The sequence below is a fragment of the Poecilia mexicana genome, unplaced genomic scaffold (assembly GCF_051168715.1).
Source record: "Poecilia mexicana isolate PSO_F unplaced genomic scaffold, ASM5116871v1 scaffold_19, whole genome shotgun sequence".
NCBI classification, from domain to species: Eukaryota; Metazoa; Chordata; class Actinopteri; order Cyprinodontiformes; family Poeciliidae; genus Poecilia; species Poecilia mexicana.
In genome coordinates, this window is record NW_028263388.1 from 17,796,285 (window position 1) to 17,816,073 (window position 19,789).

At 36.7% G+C, this 19,789-nt stretch overlaps 1 protein-coding gene and 1 long non-coding RNA gene across 2 annotated transcripts; both read right to left on the minus strand.

The window, feature by feature from the left end:
• Window positions 1-3,620: 3,620 nt before the first annotated feature.
• Window positions 3,621-7,602, minus strand: LOC148153699 (uncharacterized). The gene is made up of 3 exons (XR_015766397.1): window positions 6,184-7,602; window positions 5,862-5,952; window positions 3,621-5,530 (listed from the first exon to the last, which is right to left on the minus strand). It is a non-coding gene; the product is annotated as an uncharacterized LOC148153699 (long non-coding RNA).
• Window positions 7,603-11,261: 3,659 nt separating this feature from the next.
• myoz1b (myozenin 1b) lies at window positions 11,262-18,185 on the minus strand. The gene is made up of 5 exons (XM_088001060.1): window positions 18,101-18,185; window positions 13,649-13,908; window positions 13,503-13,572; window positions 12,756-12,936; window positions 11,262-11,597 (listed from the first exon to the last, which is right to left on the minus strand). Exons 1-5 carry the CDS (start codon window positions 18,183-18,185, stop codon window positions 11,354-11,356), a joined length of 840 nt encoding a protein of 279 aa, XP_087857186.1. The 3' UTR covers window positions 11,262-11,353.
• Window positions 18,186-19,789: the final 1,604 nt, after the last annotated feature.

Sequence of the window (19,789 nt, forward strand, 5' to 3'; positions counted from 1 at the left end):
TAGGAAAGTTGACACAAAAGAACTGATATCTAAACACAAGTGAAAACAACAAAAAACAGCTTTGGATCATGACAGTATTCCTATGTTAGAGTGGCCCAGTCAAAGTCCACACCAAAAACAAAGTGAGAATCAATGACAGGACGTAAAAAATTTTTTTTCATAGATTGTATCTCATCTGGATACAAAAGAATGGACAAATAATTCAGTATCTGAATACTCAAATAATGCTCTGCAATAAAATTCCCAGCCACACTTTTCACTTTCTAATCCCTAATTATTTGTCTTCATCTACTTTGCGCTGCTCCGTCACATAAAATCCGAATAAAACCCAGTGAAGGTTGTGAGATAAAACATGGGAACTCTCAAATGAACACTTCTGCGCTCTGTGCATTATTTACCCCCAGTGTGTGGACAGTTCGGTTAATTTCCGCTTCATTTCCAAAAACCCAAAGCTGACGGGAATTTAAACCTAAATGTCGAGGCGACATTTGAGCTCAGTTTGAAGGGCGAAGGTGTTGCGTATCCTCACGTGTGCGTGCGGTTTGTATTACTCGTGTTGTGGGGACATCTTTCGGTTAAAGCCCCCCACGCTGCGTCCCAGTCGAGAGGCTTTAACCATCTCCAAAAAAACGAAACCTCACGTTTAATAGGAAATGCTGGCAATATGTTTCCCCCCCATTTTTATTTTATTTTTAAAGGCATTTATTTATTTATTTATTTATTTATTTGGAGAACTCACGTGTGTGCGCGCACGCGGCACAAGGCTGTGTCACCATCCCGATAATGTGACGGAGCTATTGGCTGGGCCAAAGTCATCAATCAGGCGGATCAAAACCCGAAACTTTAAATCACTATGAGAGGAAGAGGAGGAGGAGGAGGAGGAGGAGAAAGAGGGGGTGATGACAGCGAAGCGCGAATCCGTCTCAACAAGAGGCTGCTGGCTGGGGTCTCCCGGACATCCATCAACAAGTCCGCGAACAGTTCAACAAACACGGTCCAAACCTCAAAACACGCAGGGACGCGCGGCCGTGTGAGTTATGGGATGGGACAGCCTGAACTATTAACACCTGTAACTGATTTTAAGCCTGACTTGGTCCCAGGATGACCACATACACATAAACACACACACACACACGCACACACACACACCACCTGATAGAATAATGGAACTGAGAGCAGATACAAACTGAACCATGTTGGTGATGATGATGCTGCTGATGCTGCTGACATATTGGTCATGAAGATGATGATGATGATGATGATGGAGGGGGAAAATGACAGCCAGCCTCAGAGTGCACATCTGGAGTACATCACACACATCTGGGAGATGCGATCCAAAGCACATAAAGAGACACACACACACCTACTCTGTCTCCTGGAGTCCAGATCTGAGACCGGTCCGGTCCATTTGAGCCCGTGCAGAACACGCTGAGCAGTTCTTACTCACCCCGGCTGCTGTCGCCGCCAGTCCTCGTCCGATCGCGTGTCCTACCGTGTGATCAGACGGAAGAGAGGGCGAGTCGTGGGCGCATCTATCCCCCTCCTTCCTCCGTCCACCACCAGCGCCATCCAGCGCTGCGGTCGCGCTACGCCACTCTCGCGATACCGAGCCATCGACTCTTACCAGCTGAGCCTGACAGAGTGACGTAGCGCGATTGTTGCGGATTAGTTTAGCTCGACGGCGCCGCCTTCCGGGCAAAACAAGGACGATAGCAATTATGGCAAGTTCATTTATCATATAGTAAGGGGTCTCTACCATAGACATAATATAATCGTCTATGGTCTCTACGATTAAAAACCTGATTTGATGTGGAAGGTCAGAGGTACAGAACATGAAGAGAGGAGTAAATCTGAGTAACTTTTGCATATCAGACGATTTTTCAAACATTGAATTTTATTTGGTGAAACCGTTTCTTTGCAATGCAACCAATGAATGAAAAAAAAAAAATCAATTGAATCACCTGAATTTAAAAGTAAAAGTATAAAAATCGCAAATCATTTTTCAGATAAAATGTGCAGTGTAGGTTTAAATCTGAAAGTCCGACAGAGTATTAGGGACATACTCAAAAAAATAAAATAACATAAATAATTAAAATAAAGTCATAAAATTAGGAGAATAAATACTTCGAGAATAAACTTAAACAAGAATAAAAGTAATAAAATTATAGGAATAAAGTCATCAAGTTACTAGAATAAGTCATAATATTACAGGAATAAAGTTAATATTTTAAAAATGAAACCAATTTTACAAGAATAAAGTTGTAATATTACCAGAATAAAACTATAATATTATGACTTCATTCTCATAATACTATGACTTTATTATCAGATTTTTATATACTTTAATATACTTTTAATGAATATTTTGTGATGCTCCATCGTATAAAAGCAAAACCTCAGATTCATAAAATATTTCAAGACATTTTTTCCAAATAAGCCATTTTTTAATTTTTTTTGTTTACAGTTTTCTTTTAAAATAGATTTTGTTTTTCAACTGATTGCATAGTAAAGAAACAAAATGTACATAATATAAATTAAAAGGGAAACTTTAGCCACTTCTTAGTTCTGCTCTTGTATTATTTTATCCCCAATGTGGTTCCACTTAACTTTTACAAGCAGGATTTAAACTTGGATTTTATTTGGTTGACTCGGTGGAGTCAGGCTGAGCACCAACATCTGTTCTCAAAAACATACACAACCCTGCTAAATGCTATGCTTATGCAGTAATTCGTCATGGTGTTGATGTGATTAATTACAGTTAACGCTGCTGATTTATATGTTGGTTTGGATAGTTTTCTTCCATTGCTAAATGAAATGATCATTTGAAAACTGTGTGTGTGTGTGTGTGTGTGTGTGTGCGTGCGTGCGTGCGTGCGTGCGTGCGTGCGTGCGTGCGTGTTATCTCTAACAAAATGTAACTTTTCCACAGCATTGCAACATCCAGGTTTCACAACTCATTATGGGATTAATAAGTTACCAGGATTCATCCTCATACTTCCAGCCCAGTTTATTCCCTGCAAATACGAAATCCACTCTGGCTTCATATATTGTTAAATTGAATGACCAAATAACTTAATTGCATAAGGTCACAGTTGTCAAAGTGATTTTTCAGAGCAGCCCTGTTACACGTAGAGCTAAAAGGTTGGATATGGCCTTTTTTATACACTGAAAGAAAAAAGCTGTTCAGTTTACTTAATTTTATTGTGTACATCCGTCCCACACAATGCAAATAAGTAGAACAGACATATTTTCCCTCTTTCCCTCAAATACTTAAAGCTTGTCAAATCAACATATTTTATTTACATTAGATTACTTGAAAATATTAAGTTGAAACTACAAACATTTTATCTCTTACCATAATGTAAATATATTATGTATTATCAATAACTTTTTTTATGTCTTAGCAACACTATTATAATGAATAACACCAGCTTATTTTTCATTGCCAGTATTACTCAATGAAATTGTGTTGGGCGAACACAATTCTATCATGTTAATGGAACACATGTTACAGCTTTAAATCCTACTTAATTTTTTCAAGTTATCTATATACCTTTCTAATGTAAAAAATTAAATAAAAAAGAAAGATCTTTGACAAGAAAGACAAAGAGTGCAAGTGCTGCTGAACAATTGAACTTTATTTAAATGAACATTTCTAAATCACACCATTTTGTATTTAACATTTTTTACATTTAAGACACAGAACATTTTTAAATTGAGTCTTACCTGAAATACAATTTTTATGAACAAACATGTTATTTAAGATATGAAATGATATCAAGTTTTGATATATTAATATTTAAGATATAAAATGGATAAGAAAATATAATAGTTAAGCTTTATAAAACATATTAAACATGGTATAGAAAAGTATTTCAGATTTTAACTATGTTTTTGAACATGTAACATGACATTAAAGCTGCAGTATGCAAGTAAGCAAATTGTTTTTTTTTTTACATGTTTGTCAACATTATAACAATGTCATGTCAGTGGAAGACAGCGCTGGATTTCTTCCACAGATTGTCTTGCTTTCCCTCGTAAAAGACGAGTGAAATTTTATACAACTGTTTTTAAAGAACTTAATTTTTATAAGTTACACACTGCAGGTTTAAAGGTTAATCTGGAACATATTTGTACAAGAGATATACAAGATTATGTAGAAAAGTAAGTCGGATTTCAATAACACTATTTGACAGGGTGCCCATATGGCTGACATGAGATAATATGTAAAATAATTTTTTTTAATAAAAGTTACATTTGGCAGCATACATGCTCAAAAAAGTTGAACATGTATGATGCTGATAATTTTCTAAATCATTTTATCTTTTATAGAGACATGTTAAAGGTCAACCTTTAAGCTGCTGTATGTTCCACTGAGAAAAAAGTTTTTTTTTGTTTAAACTATCACTATATTATTACATTACAAACAATAAAACATCAGACAGAAAATTGGTGAAAAAAACTGAGCCTTGTCTTATACAGACACAACATACTGATAGTCCTAACTAATATGTAAAAAGAAAGTTATAAAAGTTACGTACTGCAGCATTAATTTCATATTAATACATGTTCAAACACAGTTTGTAGAAATCTGGCTAAGACTTTATTTGACGGGGGTGCACAAGACTGACATGACACTGTCATGAACATAAAAGAGTCTTTATAAATGTCTATGAATGTTGTTATGAAGTGTCATTTGGTAAACAATGACACTTTTAATGCAAAGTTGCTCCAAAAGTTGCATTAAAAGTGCCAACTTTGCATTAAAGTGTCATTATTTACCAAATGACACTTCATAGCAGTCATAGACATTAGTAAAGACTCCTTCCTGTTCATGACAGATGCTATGCTAGGTTTATGATAGGTTTCTATCAACTTTATGGAACATGTACATGCTGCAAAATGTAACTTTTGTGACAATTCTTTTGTACGTATTTGTTAAAATTATGTCAAGTCTGTATAACACAGCTTATTTTTTATATCATCAGTCTCATGTTTTACTGTTTACTATGCAATATCATAGTGACAGTTTAAACAAATATGTGAAAAACCTATTGCTTATAAATATCACATACTGCAACTTAATAGTTGACCTTGAACATATTTCTGCAGTTAGTTATTAAAAAATAATAAATTTGTGTCCTGCAATGAGGAATAAAACAACAGAAAACACGAAAAGTGAACATTAGTTCACTTTTCGTGAACTAATGGACTAAAATGTCCATTTACTCACTCATAGAGGCAGTTTTTAAGGAATAATGTCTTGTTGGACAGTTAACCTCCATCCAGTTCCATTGTTATCTTCTGTAACACCTCAAAAGTGTAGCGAAGGCCAGCAGGGTAGGCGCGGTTCAGCCCATATATCAGTCCAACAAGTATTACAACAGCTGTTGGCACACTATTCAAATTGGACACCACCCTGATGCCTTCATGGACGATCCTGATGTCTTCATGTGATGAAGTCTTTCAGATGAAAAACGCCGGTGGTGGTGGTTCCAATAGCCTCTTCAATGGTAGCTTCATCCACACCCTATGTGAAGTGATGACAAGTTAATCTCTCTTTCTCTAGACCTAGATGCATCTATATATATAGATAGATAGACAGACATTTCTCTATAAGAGCTATCTCTAAAAGGTTGGACAGATCAATGTAAATTTCGATGAATATAGATATCTCAAGTATATCTAAACGTAGAGATAGACATAGATGGATGTATCTATCCAAGTAGAAAGAGATATACATATCTAGAGAAATCTAAATCTAGATAGAAATAATTATGTATGTACAGATATAAATCTTTCTTTATATTTAGAGATATATATCTATCTCTAGTTGCGTAAATACACATATACATACATACCACATACTCCTGGATGAGCTTGGCTGGATCTTCTCCCATATACATGCAGACTTCCTTAATGACACTCCCATGCAGCATCAACATCTTCACACTGAAGGAAATTAATGGAATTAGAATCTTTTTTCAAGCCTTATGCTTGAAGTTTAACAATTTACTTTACACAACTATTTTTAAAGTGAAGACATACAGTAGAGGTTGAAGTGAAAACAAGCAGGTGTAAAAGTTAAAGGTGAGAACATTTAACACAAGGAAAATGTAATTTTCTGCATTAAAAAAGTTTATCCAAAAAGATTGATAGTTGTGTTGTGGCTACATCACTTACCTCCTCCATTTGTGCAACAACTTGTCCTAGCATTTGTCCAAGCTGTCCTCCTCTTCTTTTGAACATCTTCATCAGGTTGTCAAAATGGAGATCCAGCTGAGACAAGAACTTTGACTGAAGTGGTATGGTGGTAATTCTCTTAAACTCAAGAGTTTATCTGAAAAAAAGAGCACAAAGTAATGAGCTTCAAATGTTCAACACTTGTAAGAGCCCAACAATCACTGCTGCAGAAGTGAACAGTCAGGTAAATGTGCCTAGACATCTTAGATTAACATTACATAAAATAAAAAAAAAACTTGTATAACATTGTTTAAACAAACATACATCACCATCAACACTTCTTAGTAGATATTTACAGAGGGCACTTTACACAAGACTTGAGCATCTGGAAGACATTTGGATTCAAATAAGATTCTGAATTTATACTCCATACTGTGCTCCAGCCCAGCGCGCTGGAGCATTGAGCCCTGCCCTCCACATGGCGCCGCTGCCGCGGTAGAACCATTACATCAGCAAAACGAAACATGGAGATGGAGAGAATTATTAACGTAGCGCAGTGCACCACGGATAAGGAAAAATAAGGCAGAAAACAGTCGAAGTACTCAAAATCCCTCTTATTCGTATTTTTGTCGCTCAGTAAGCGACGCTAAATGCAGACCCGTTACCATAACGACAGACAATGGTTCTGTTAGTGTGCTTGGGAGAAAGTAACGAGGCAGTTTTGATAGCTCGATAAGCTAGTGAAAAGCCACTAGCTTGCAAAGTGTTCGTGTTGCTTTTTTCCTCATTGCTACTGAGTCAGTTACTTACAAATTTGATCAGTAACAACTGTTTTTTGTGAACTACTTTGATAAACGATGATGTACTGATCTGTACTAGAGCTAAGCCCCGGTGCTAATAACGGTAGCTAGCAAAGTGAAAACCAAAGAACATGCAGACGGTTTACAAATGACTTCTCATACAGAATGATATTTTTTGTGGAAACATTCCCAACTACAAAAAATAATATTTAGATCACTTACCTAATCGGTCCACCTCCAAAGACTTGTCTTGTGGTCTTGTGGCTGAATAGTCAGAAGAAACTGCGCGGCAATCGCGATATCTTTAAAATTATCTTGTTTGACTTCTTATTGGTTAAGATTCAAAAGCCCGCTCTTATTATTGTCCAATCATATTTAATCCTTGTCTTTGTTATATTGCATCATTTCCGGTAATGATGAAACATGATTACAATGGTTTTAGTAATCTAATTTAATCACGTTAAATCAACATATGAAAAATGTGTAGTTTCATTATTGTTGGTTATTAAGTAAATTGTTCTTTATTCAATTGTGTAAATACAAGAAAGATGACTGAATTGTGTAGTATTAACTTATTTTGTTTGTGCAAATTCAAAAACCCCTCAATTCTCATTTTTTCAGTGTAGGCTTTCATGAAAGCTTCAGTGATTCTTATAAGTTGTGGAACTATCCGTGTATATAAGGACAAGACTTGATGTTTTTCATCTAGAAAAAGCAAAGATATAAGAATTATGAATGACAGACAGGGTTACCAGTGCACACGCTTTGCAAAATATTCATAACAATGGAAGTTTTCTACATTTTGTAGCATTAGAAACAAACAAAAAAATGATGTCACGTAACACCACCACTGGTAATCATCAGTAATCATTGATAGAATGTAATTTTGAATGTTAAATGAAGAAAGCATACGAGTTGGCATTGAATAAATATCACAACAGCCTGCCATAGAGTATGAAACGCGCTCTCCTGTGCTGATGATGTCATGCCCCCCTGGCCTTACCTGTCGGAGCACAATCACGTCTCTTCTTCAGCAGTTTTTCTCCCCGCACTCGGCTGTAACCTGCTGGCAGCGACACGCAGAAGACATCTGCTTCATATCTGTATCTGGAGACGAGCCAGCGCCACTTATAGCGCCACAAATTATTCATAGAGCAGGTGAGAGGTCATGGTGGCGCCGACTAAATGTAGAGCTGGAGGTGTGGGAGGAAACGTTTTTCACAGCCACAACAAATGGACCTTATAGAAGATTGAAAAGCAAATATGAATAATGTCAGGTAAACTCTATGATCCACAAGCGTCAGTAGATTTTATTGGGATTTTATGTAGTAAAACACAATAGAGCATGACTGTTTATATGTTTTATAAATAAAATTAATCAAGATTGTGTAGCTCTGCCTTCAGCTGAGATTCTACGTGCATCACATTTGAAGAATGTGATAAACTGGCTAAGATTGTATTTACTGACTACTTGTCCTTTTAACATACTCATAATTTACTCTTTTTTAATTTAAAATTAATCATAGTGCTTTACTTTAAACATTCCTCTTGTAACTTTGCTGCACACACTCGCCCCAGTTTGTTTCTAGTAGCATTATTCTAGGTAACATAAGTAGGTATAAATATAGATGGTGACAGAGGAGACAAGATGACATTGATGATCGTTTAATTTCTGCCGTTTTTTCGCTGTCTTCTCTACAGACTGATATTTAGCTTCAGGGAGAGCTTATGCTAACATAAAACAAACTTAAAAGAAAATTATAACTAAATATATATACAAACTAGCAAAATAATCTAAATTAGTTTTGTTTCTTTGTTCATATTCAATGTTCGTACCTTCGTTCAGATCCTAAATCCAGGACAGGTGAGTGGATAGCTTCATTTATACTATTGTTTATTGCCTTTAAATTAACCTTTCGAGCTGCATTTTATGAAATATTTTACGTTGCAAATATTCTTGTTTTTAATAAGTTTGTAAACTACATTACTAATCTTATTCATGCTTGCAAGTTACTGAGAATTTGTGTGGTTATTCAGTTAAACAAAGTTGATGCAAAGAAAAAGATATTTAGATTCTTGAAAAATACTGTTCTGATTAAGAGAATATAAGGATAAAAAAATTAAATAGAAATATGACAGAAGAGGTGAAATTTAAAACTAAATAAGAAGAAATGAAAGCTTAAAGACGGCAGATGTGAAATAAAATCCAGCAAGAAGGAACCCGAAATGTCTTAACGCCTTAAATGAGACTCGAACCGCACAACCTGAATGTCACTACATGTTTTATCACAGATTATTGTTATTTTTCTCATCCTTCTGGTAAAATAGCTTCAGTTAAGTCTGATTTGATGGAGAATGAATGTTGTTTTTGGGTGCCAAACTTTGACTGGGAGGTTTTTAACGCTGGTTTTGCTTCCAGGATTGGTCCATTTTAAACTCCGTCCATCGTTATCAGATCTAAAAGGCTAACTTCTCCCTTCTGTTCTGTCTGCTGTGTTGCTTGATCCTCATTATGCTGTTTGTTCACTGATGTACTCCTGAAGACAATAGACGACAATGGATTTTATTTAGATGGGGATGAATATTAAGGTGCTTCTTATAGATTTTTAATCATAAAAAACATAAACTCTTTGCGTTAGAGAGGGAGCTGCACCTGAGGTCTCAGTTTAATTATCTGTCTGAATCGCTGAGCGTTGTGCTGACACCAGCAGCAGAGGTGACCGATGCTGGAAATCTGCCGGACCACCAGGGAGCCTGGAAGACACTAAAGGACATCGTTTCTTTTCTTCATTATTAGCTGACAGGAGAATACTGCTATGGTAGAAAGTTCCCCGAGGCCTCCTTATTTCTAGTGTGAGGTCTTCAAAGTCTTTAGACGTTAAAAAAAGAACTAAATTTAATGCCACTTGAGAGGGAAGCGCAATCACACTCATAACTCAGACTAAAATGGGACCTCTTACACAAAGTCCACATTTTTCACATTTTTATTCTTCCATTTGGGTGTTAACTGTTTTTTTTTTTTAAAAAAAACAAACACCCAGACATTTTTTTGGCAACAATTTAATGTTTTTTGGTGTCTGGAAAAAGCGCAGTTTAAAAAAAAATCACAATCAAACGGCACTGTGCAGTTGCCTAGCAACGCCAGCCAAGCCCAGCCCCTTTACCTAGCAACCCAAGCAGAGCTGCTGCTTGTTTAGTCCGCTTAATTTACCGCTGTGTGTGCTGTTCTGAGTTGACTTACCGTTTAGAAACAACTTGCTGCATTCTTGTTGGTTGTGCAGGAGGCTCTACTTCTGCTTTTCAAATATGTAAGGCTGTATCATTGCGCATCTGTTTGCAGCCATTTTCATGTTTCAGCTGTGGGACTGTGTCCAGCAGCAGTTTATCTGGATTTAAAGTGAAAACAGCTCATTCTGAAAAGAGCTTAAAATAGGCACTGAGTACTAGTTTCACTGATGGATTATTTCACTTATAACTAAAACTTTTTCATTAGTATTAAGGAAGTAGTTCTTGTATCTTCATATAAAGTTACTTGTAAGTTAATTTTGTCTTATTTCGTGTGTACTAAGATATTTGCAGTAGAAAGTAGATCAAAAATAAAATGTTGTTTTTGCCGTGAACACACATCTGCCTTACTTGAATAACATTTTCTCATATCTTTCCCGTTTTGAATAGTGGCTTAGAGAAAAAACACACCCCTATGGATTATAATTAAGTTTTTGTACTCTGGCCCATTTAAAGAATAGCTTTCATAAATTTAAGAGTTTGTGTTTTTTCCCGCTGAATGCAATTTGAATTTACATTCCTAATAAAAGTGTGGACAGCTGCATAGTTCTGTGCTTTGCCTGCTGTTTTACACCCACTTTCTTTTCTTTCAACAACAAATTAGTGCTGCAGATGTTTTTACCAAGATCAGAAATGATTGTTCAAATAAAATATTTAGTTTCAAAGATGTGTTGATTACCTTTTGATCTCACCTGACTGAGGAGGGGGAAAATGAATGAGAATATCAGTTCTACTCTTTGTACTGCAATTAATTTTGCCACAACTTAAAGTCGATGTGGGGTGAACAGAAACCAGACATTCTGTAAAGGGGGACTTTTATTGCATATTTACATTATTTTAAGATTGCAGCATGCAAATCTACTGCTATTCACCCAGGTCTGACAATTAGCTGATCAACAGTGAAGAGTGTAAGCGGCACAAAAGGCTCACAATTTTTATTTCCAGTCAGTTAAAGTTGTGTGTTTAACAGATGCACCTCAGCAGGGCTGACAGAGCTGAAGTCTGTCTGACATGAATCCCAGAAGAGCTTTCTTTGTGTGTGACGAAGTCTTGGACTGTAAATATGCTCATGTCTACATGCGTCTTCACAGGTCGTCCGTCTCGCAGGGGACCTCCGTCTCGTAGGGGACCTCCACGTCCGGCTGGACGTGCGAGCTGCCGTCGATGCAGACCCAACCGATGGGCGTGCGGTTGAACGAGGGTCTTGAGCGGATGTCGGCCTGAAGGGTCGGGAGAGGCTCCTGCTCCTCACCGGCAGCGCTGACCTCTGGGAGCTCGAAGGTCAGCAACTTGGACGCCTTTTCGAAGCCGCCATACGGCAGCGCCGTCCTGGGGAGAGAAAAATATAAATAAGAGCTCATTTGTCTTTTGTTTCAAAGTTTGCGTAGATAGAGGAACAGATGAGGATGTTTCTGGTTCTGACAAGTATAAGTACAAGTGTATTAGTTACATCGGTTTAGATCAGACTTTTTATGTTCTGAATTCAGCTAAAGTGTGAACAGAGGTGGGTAGCTTATCCTAAAATTGTTCTCAAGCAAGACTAGCAGTACAGCATATTTTTAGTTTGGTTAAAGTAAAAAGTAGCCGCCAAGAAATTACTCAAGCAAGAGTGTAAAAGTATTTGGTAAAAATGCGACTCAAGTACTGAAAATAGGAAGTTAAGTAGAAATACTTTGTATTTTAAGGACCAAAATAAATGAAAATAAATCTTAAAAATAACATAATTACAAAGTAACAAAATCTGGGAAAAGAAACATTTTTAAAAATCTATTTCTTTCCATATAAAACTTATGAATTTTTAATTAAAACTGCAGGTGTGTGTCTGTGTCTGGTGAATATTTAGTTAAACAAGCTTTTTCATTCAGTAAAATTATTCACAGTGGGTAAAATATCCAAACTTTTTACTCAAGAGTAGTGACACTTCAGTGTCGCAAACATTTTCCTAAAAGTACATTTTTTCCAAAAAGGTATTCAAGTAAATGTAATTAGTTACTGGCCAACTTTGCTTGTGAATGCCCCCTAAACTCTTAAATTAACTTTGCTTCACAATCCAGTCCAGGCTGCAGTTGTCTGTGTTACTTTGCACCTTTTTATACCTTAATTTTCCTTTCACTAAGCTTTCCATTAATATGCTTGAATACAGCACTCTGAGAACAAATGGCCTGATGATTGTGTAGACCATATTTTTCTCTATTAAACAGCTTTTTTGTGGTTTTATTTTATATTTTTCAAAAACTGAATTTTGAGGCTTCAGTAGCTGAGAGCTTTAATCGTCAATATGTCTCATTATTTGATGTTTCACTTTAAATCTTTTTTCTTTTCATTTTTGGGGTCTTGCACATTTTTGAAACCACCTACATTGAAACCTTTGCATGCTTTTACATCCTCTGACAATTAAAATGCAGAATAATTTCTATATTAAACGGTTTAAACTTTAAAGCACCACAACCTTTAAACCTGGTCGTTTAATTTAGATCATGTTTGTACCTGTTGAAGCTTTTGTACTGAGGCAGGTCTGGGTGAATATGGATGGGTCCCGGCATACAAGGCTTCATGGTGGCTTTCAGCTCCTCGTCTGTCATGGCTCGTTCCCATGGCGATATGTAGGTGCGGACATATTCCTTCCTCCTCTTTGCCTTTTCCAGAGTATTGACTGGCTCTTCCACCTCTGAGATTTGCAAAGTTTAGAAATAACATACATTACATGCATTAAAAAAATATATTTTAATAGTGAAAAGCTCATATATCCGAACTAGGACTGAATTAGATTAATCGTGATGGATCAGTTATTGAAACAATTTTAGTAATTGATTAATTATTAACTAGAGCATATAGAATCAAATAGGCCATTTGCTGAAAAAAGCAAATTATGCAGAGCAGTATTTAAGTCAAAACTGTACAAAATATATCCATATTTTGCATTTAAGATAAAAAAAAAAACATGTGTCTACAAATATGTTTTACCTAGAACTCCTCAAGTGGCGTTACCCTGTTCAAATTCACTAAAGAAATACTATGTTACTGCATTTTAGGCAATAAAATGTTTATTTTCTTATTTAAAAAAAAGGAATTGAGTTATTTATTTCCACCTTTTAATACATTTCTGGTATTGTATAAAGTAGCATTACGTGGTTAAAAGAAAAATCTGTAGAATGTGCTACTTTTTTTTTTGTTTGTTTGATTAATCAATTAATTAATCGATAACTAAAATAATTTGCTGCAGCCTGAACCTACTTTCTTCTTTTGGCTTCTCTGGTTTGGGTGGAACAACAGGCGGAGACATCAGCAGGTTCTGGAGGTTCTGCTGGAAGACAGAACCAGCCGATAAGATCTCCTGAACTCAACACAAGAGGAGGTCCGTTGGATGTTTGAAGCCCCACCATGTTCTCGTTGGTCACGATGAACCTCTCGACTCGCTGCTGCCTCATCCTGAACATCTTGGAGCCCTTGTTCTTCATCAGGGAAAGCTCCTCCAGCATCACGTCCTTCGGCGTCTTGATCTTGGTGCCCAGGTCGAACTCTGCAGCGTCCGGGTCCAGCTCGTCCTCTGTCGGGATGAGAAAGGAAGACAAAAGTAGCGCTCTCTGGGTAAAAGGTACATATGCTGTCAGCAGATTTGAACATTTTTGTTTGTCTATGACTTAAAAGATTAAAAGATTAAACATTTTCAAATAAATAGACTAACTCTGCGGAGTGCTTTTGCTCTAACATTTTGGACAGAAATGACTGAAGTTTAAAACGAGAAATATTCACGCTAGGATTGTATGACTTTTATTTGAAAAGGTTCACTTAATGCCCAGGAAGAAGAACAAACTTAGAATCCAGAGAAACTCATTTTAGTTTTTCTCTGGAGAAAATACTCATTACTTTAGATCAACATTTAACATTAAACTTCTAATAAGACCTAGATAAACTCCTGTTAGATTACAAATCTATAACAAACTTAGAAATGACTACTTTGTAGAATCAACCATGGAGAACCAACATCTAATTTTATCAGAGGTAGAATCCAGAAAAACCTCTATTAGCTTATAAATTACGTACTACTTATTCTTATTAAACATGGGGAACCTACATGAAGATATGTTTTTATAGAACTACATATTTGTCTTTCATTTGGTTTGTTTTATTTGTGTTTCCTTCTAATTCATGTCAAGCAATTTGAACTGCCTGGTAGTTGAAAATGTGCCATATAAATAAAATTACTTCACCTTACTTTTTATCAAATATTTAATTTGTAAACATTTTCTGGCTATGTTTCATTTTTAAAGGTAAACAATGTTCCTTTTTTGTTACACATTCAATCCCATCGGTTATGTGGAAACTAGTTTTGCTGTTATTTAAAATATATATTATGAAGTGTTTAATTTTGAAGATAATTCATGACTTATTTTATACTGCAATCTTTTTCTATTCACTATCAATAGTAATCAGAAGTTTACTTTAGCAAAAATTAAAACTATAAATATAGCTACCGTATTTTTCGGACTATAAGCCGCTACTTTTTTTCCCACGCTTTGAACCATGCGGCTTATAACCCGGTGCGGCTTTACTGTGGATTTTTCTTCAACCACCAGGGGGCGGTTTAGCAGGAAGTGAATCATTGGAAGTCAAAATTGGAAATCAAAGAAGAAAGTGCTAATTTTCATTTAGAACAAGTACATACTAGCAGCAGGCACGACTGAGAAATTTCTTCAAACTCATACCCCCTCATCATGAAAACAACAACATATGATGCAGCTTTTAAGTTGAGGGTTATCGATCTGTTGGTACAGGAGGGAAATAGAGCCGCTGCATGTGGTTCGGCGTTAGAGATGGAGGCCTGCGTCCCTGTGAAAAACCGAGATACCAGCGGCTTATAGCCCTGTGCGGCTTATGTATGTACATTTCCAGTTAAAAAAAAAAAAATCGTAGATGTGGCTTTTAAGGTGTGCTCTATAGTCCGGAAAATACGGTATTTAAAGTACCGTATTTTCCGGTACTACTTCCTACTAGCCACCCATAAATGTGTTTTTAGCAACAGGCTATACTTGGCTGTACTCTCAGTAGTTAGGAGTGGGAACCTGTTGTGTGGTCTCATGCCTTCGGGGCGTTTTAGGGGTCAGTAGGTCAAGGCATTATAGAACGAGTGTGCAGTTGGGGGAATGTCAGAGCGGCTTTTTGTTTGTTTGTGAAGGGAATTCCTCTTGACACGCACGACCTCTCTCTGCTACTGATGGAGAGGTGTGATGGATTTTACTCCTCATAAAAGCATGTTCCTCATCCACCATGTGAAACCCTGTTATCACTCATAACACCTGGAGTCCAGCCACAAACCGCTGTCCTCCCGCCTTCCTCTCACGCAGACTCATCTATAAAGCTGAAAGTTGGCATTGCAGCGCCACGGAGAGATGTTAGCGGCGCATCATAAATCAGGCCTGTGCCTAAGTTTGTATGTATGGAAAAGAAATATTGAGGATGCCGAGCAGAGCCAAGTCTCCCACGGGGATATTTATTAGCGCTGATTGAGAAGACCGAGAAAGTAGCGCTGACTGGGAGGAACCCGAGCAGACGGAGAAGAGGCAGGACCGGACAGACGGACAGCAGATAGTGGGAGAGAGTTATGGGATGGAAAAGGCAGAGGGGATGATGGAGAGATGTGTTGGTATTAACTGGAGCAAAATAAGGGATAAGCAGGATTAGCTGCCGAATGACTGACTGAAAACAACCCGGTAGGATACAGATGTAGCTGCAGATGGGACAGCAGACGGACCAGAACCGGAAAAAATGAGACAAACGGAGAGACGGCAACAGATTGTTGAATGGCAGATGTAACCACGGGTGCAAGGCGGTCAATCGCATTCAGACGGCAGATTTTACCTTAGAGAATCCACTGCACAAATAATAATAATAATATTTTTACTCTAGTTTCTAGTGCCAATATGTTAGCACATGTGATTATTATGCGATTTTAATTAATCGCATGATAAATTAAAATAAACTAATTTTCATTTGCTTGATTTATTGTTTTTCTCTTTTTTCTCTCTTTGCCAAATACTGACTGATAAAATTCTTTGATCTGCTGTTTTGGACTCAACTGTCCCTTTTTTGAAAGATAATTTTGTTTACAGAGACTTCATAATTTATTTTATTTCTTGTTTCTGTTGTTTTCTATATTTATTTTTGTATACTCCAGATGTCTCCCAGTTCCAGTGTTTAAATGTTAATTCAAATTTTAAGTTTATTGATCTTTGAGAATGTGTTTGTGCATTTTTATGCCATTATTGCAATAATATTACTTGAAAATGTTCTCAAAACAACGTTATCATTTATCGCAATAAGCTCTGGGACAGTTTATCATCTATTACAGTTTATTATTGTGACAGGCCTATTAGCACACTTGAAATAACTTTTCAGCAAAATATTGAAGCTTGTTTTGAGCTTTATATTGATGAAAAATTACTATTTTCACTGGAAAATTGTTTGACTTATAATATGGGAAAATGTCTTGTTAAGAGAAATAATCTGCAAGTGGAATTGGAATTTTTCATCAATATTAAGGATTTGTTTGCTTAAAACAAGCTCCTTTATTCTGCTAAAAAGCTACTCGTGAGTTAGCTTTGAATTATTTCAAGTCTTTTTGAAGATTTGCATGAAATGCATAGAAATGTATGTATTGCATAAGTCCTACAAGCTAAGTTTACTTCAGATCATCACTAATTTAATAACTAGAGGAAAAAAAAACCTGAGTCCATCCATTTACACATTAGTTAACACATTTTTATCCTGGATGGAGCTGATCCCAGATGACAATTGTCAATCACACACCTTTGTGCATCTGATAGAGTATCTACAGCAGGTCCATGTGGACCAATCAATGTTGTTTTGAAGTTACATAATTTTTAAAAAACTGACCAAAAATCAGCATTAGTATAGGCAGAGTACTGTGAAATTCTGCCTCAGTCAATCTTTTACAGGTGACACAACCATATATATATATAAATATATATATCTAAAAACAAAAAGCCTCTTAAAGTACAATTAGAGAAAAAAAAATTGGTGTTTCCCCTAATAGAAATAATGCACTTTGTGTTTGAACCATTTGAAGGCTGCACAGCTTGAGTTTGAACAGATGGACCCACTGGTGAGTCTGGCAGAAAGAGCTGCATTAAACATTCTGTTTCTGAAGGACCATTCCTGCAGTATGTGAAACTTCTGAGTCATTTTGGACGAAATACAGGAATAAACCACCAGACACAGCCAATGTAGCTGAACAAAGGAAGGAACAGCAAGTGGAAAGAGATCTAATATTAGCAGGGGAATGCTAAATTCAGCTTGACCGAACGTTAACTTTTTTGCTACAGTTTTACAGCTTCATGCGATGCAACTTGGACATATGTTCACATTAATAAAATGAGTGCAAAGTCACCAAGTGCTGTTCTGTGTTGTCTGTTATGGTGACAGATTTGTGGCCGCCTTGCCATCCGATAACGACCCGCAACCCTCTAGGAGATTCCACATGCATGTTGGCTATCCTGTTACCAACAGGAACACGTAAGTGTGTGTGTGTGTGTGTGTGTGTGTGTGTGTGTGTGTGTGTGTGTGTGTGTGTGTGTGTGTGTGTGTGTGTGTTTAATCATGGCATCATACAGCCTCATACAATGATTCACACCCACGCAGTTCGCTCTGCAACATGCTGACAGGGCAGACGGCAAACGAATGCAGAAGATTTGTTCTTCAGTCGAGCGTGTAATGAAGTCGCAGCAGGTAAAGGAGGATTTTTAAAGCGTCCTGATTAAGCAGCATGTTTAAATGCATGACTGTTTGCTTTATGTGACTACCGCAGGCTTTACCATTCTGGGTGATGTGGGAAAGGTCAGTGATGATCTTGCTGGCCGCCTTCCTCTTGTTAGAAGGGGCAGAGCTTGAGAGAGGCATAGCTGAAAGACAAGGCAGAGCAACGTTTTTGACATTTGGTTTTTCTTTTTCAGATAAAATGTCAGGTGCATCTCCCTGAATCAGAATATCAGTGAACGGGTAATTAGTGTCAGAAATTAGTGTCACAAATAGTGAAACTCGGGATGCACAGATAGATGGATGCAAAATGCAAAAGTATCTTTTGTATAATTTGTAATGCAAATATACACTTGCAATAAAACAAAACTAACTTGCAAGTAACTTTTCATCAAGGTATAGATATACATTTATTTAAGTCAATAATTCTTCTACAAGCACAAATTAACAAAAAGTACTGGTTCCCCTGGCAGTTTATTTAACTTACAACATGGGAAAATTAAATTGTTGTGACAAAATTTCAGTGGAACTATATATATATATATATATATATATATATATATATATATATTACCGGTTGGTAATGGCGAACCAACCGGACATTGTGGTGGTGGATAAAGAACAGAGGAAAGCCGTTGTGGTGGATGTAGCAATACCAAGTGACCACAACATCAGGAAAAAGGAGCATGAGAAACTGGAGAAATACCAGGGCCCCAGAGAGGAACTGGAGAAGGCCTGGAAGGTGAAGACCACAGTGGTGCCTGTGGTCATAGGGGCCCTCGGGGCAGTCACCCCCAAACTGGAGCAGTGGCTCAAACAGATCCCAGGAACAACATCAGACATCTCAGTCCAGAAATGTGCAGTTCTAGGCACAGCCAAGATACTGCGCAGAACCCTCAAGCTCCCAGGCCTCTGGTAGAGGACCCGAGCTCAGAGGATGAAAGAGACCACCCACGGAGGGTGAGAGGGGAATTTTTTTTTTTTTTAATATATATATATGAGTTATATATATATATATATATATATATATATATATATATATATATATATATATATATATATATAAGTTACTTACAAGTAAAAGTTACTTGTAAGTTCATTTTGTCTTATTTTAAGAGTATGAAGATATTTGGACTAGAAACTAGACCAAAAAAATTTGTAAGATTTTGTGAGATAGATAGATAGATAGATAGATAGATAGATAGATAGATAGATAGATAGATAGATAGATAGATAGATAGATAGATAGATAGATAGATAGATAGATAGATAGATAGATAGATAGATAGATTGAAATCTATCTATCTATCTAAAATCAAGTATCTTCCATTTCTGCTTCTTAAAACAGATCAAGCACTTAAGAAAACCACCCAGTTATTTTTGGGCAACAAGTTAAAGTTTTTTTGGCGTCTGGAAAATTAACCATTTCAAAAACCTACAGATTGTTAATAATGTCACATTGAGCCGTTACCTAGCAACCCCAGTCGAGCCCAGCTGACCACCGAGCAAACCAAACGAAGCTCCTGCACATTTGATTTTACTGCCGTATTTGCTGTATAATGGCTGCTGGAAAAGGCAAGTGTTTTATTATTGACTTACCATTTAGAAACTACTTGCTGCGTTATTGTTGGTTGTGCAGGAGGCCTTACTTTTGCTTTTCAAGGATGTAGGGTTACATGATTGCAGATTTGTTTGCAGCCATTTTCATGTGTGAGTGTAAACATTGAGTTGGGAGGCGTGACCAGCAG

Coding starts and splice junctions, on each gene's coding strand:
- myoz1b (XM_088001060.1), bottom strand. CDS start 18,185: ATGCCTCTCTCAAGCTCTGCCCCTTCTAACAAGAGGAAGGCGGCCAGC. Junction 13,573..13,648: donor TCGTGACCAACGAGAACATG/GTGGGGCTTCAA, acceptor TCTGTCTTCCAG/CAGAACCTCCAGAACCTGCT. Junction 11,598..12,755: donor CAGTACAAAAGCTTCAACAG/GTACAAACATGA, acceptor TTCTCTCCCCAG/GACGGCGCTGCCGTATGGCG.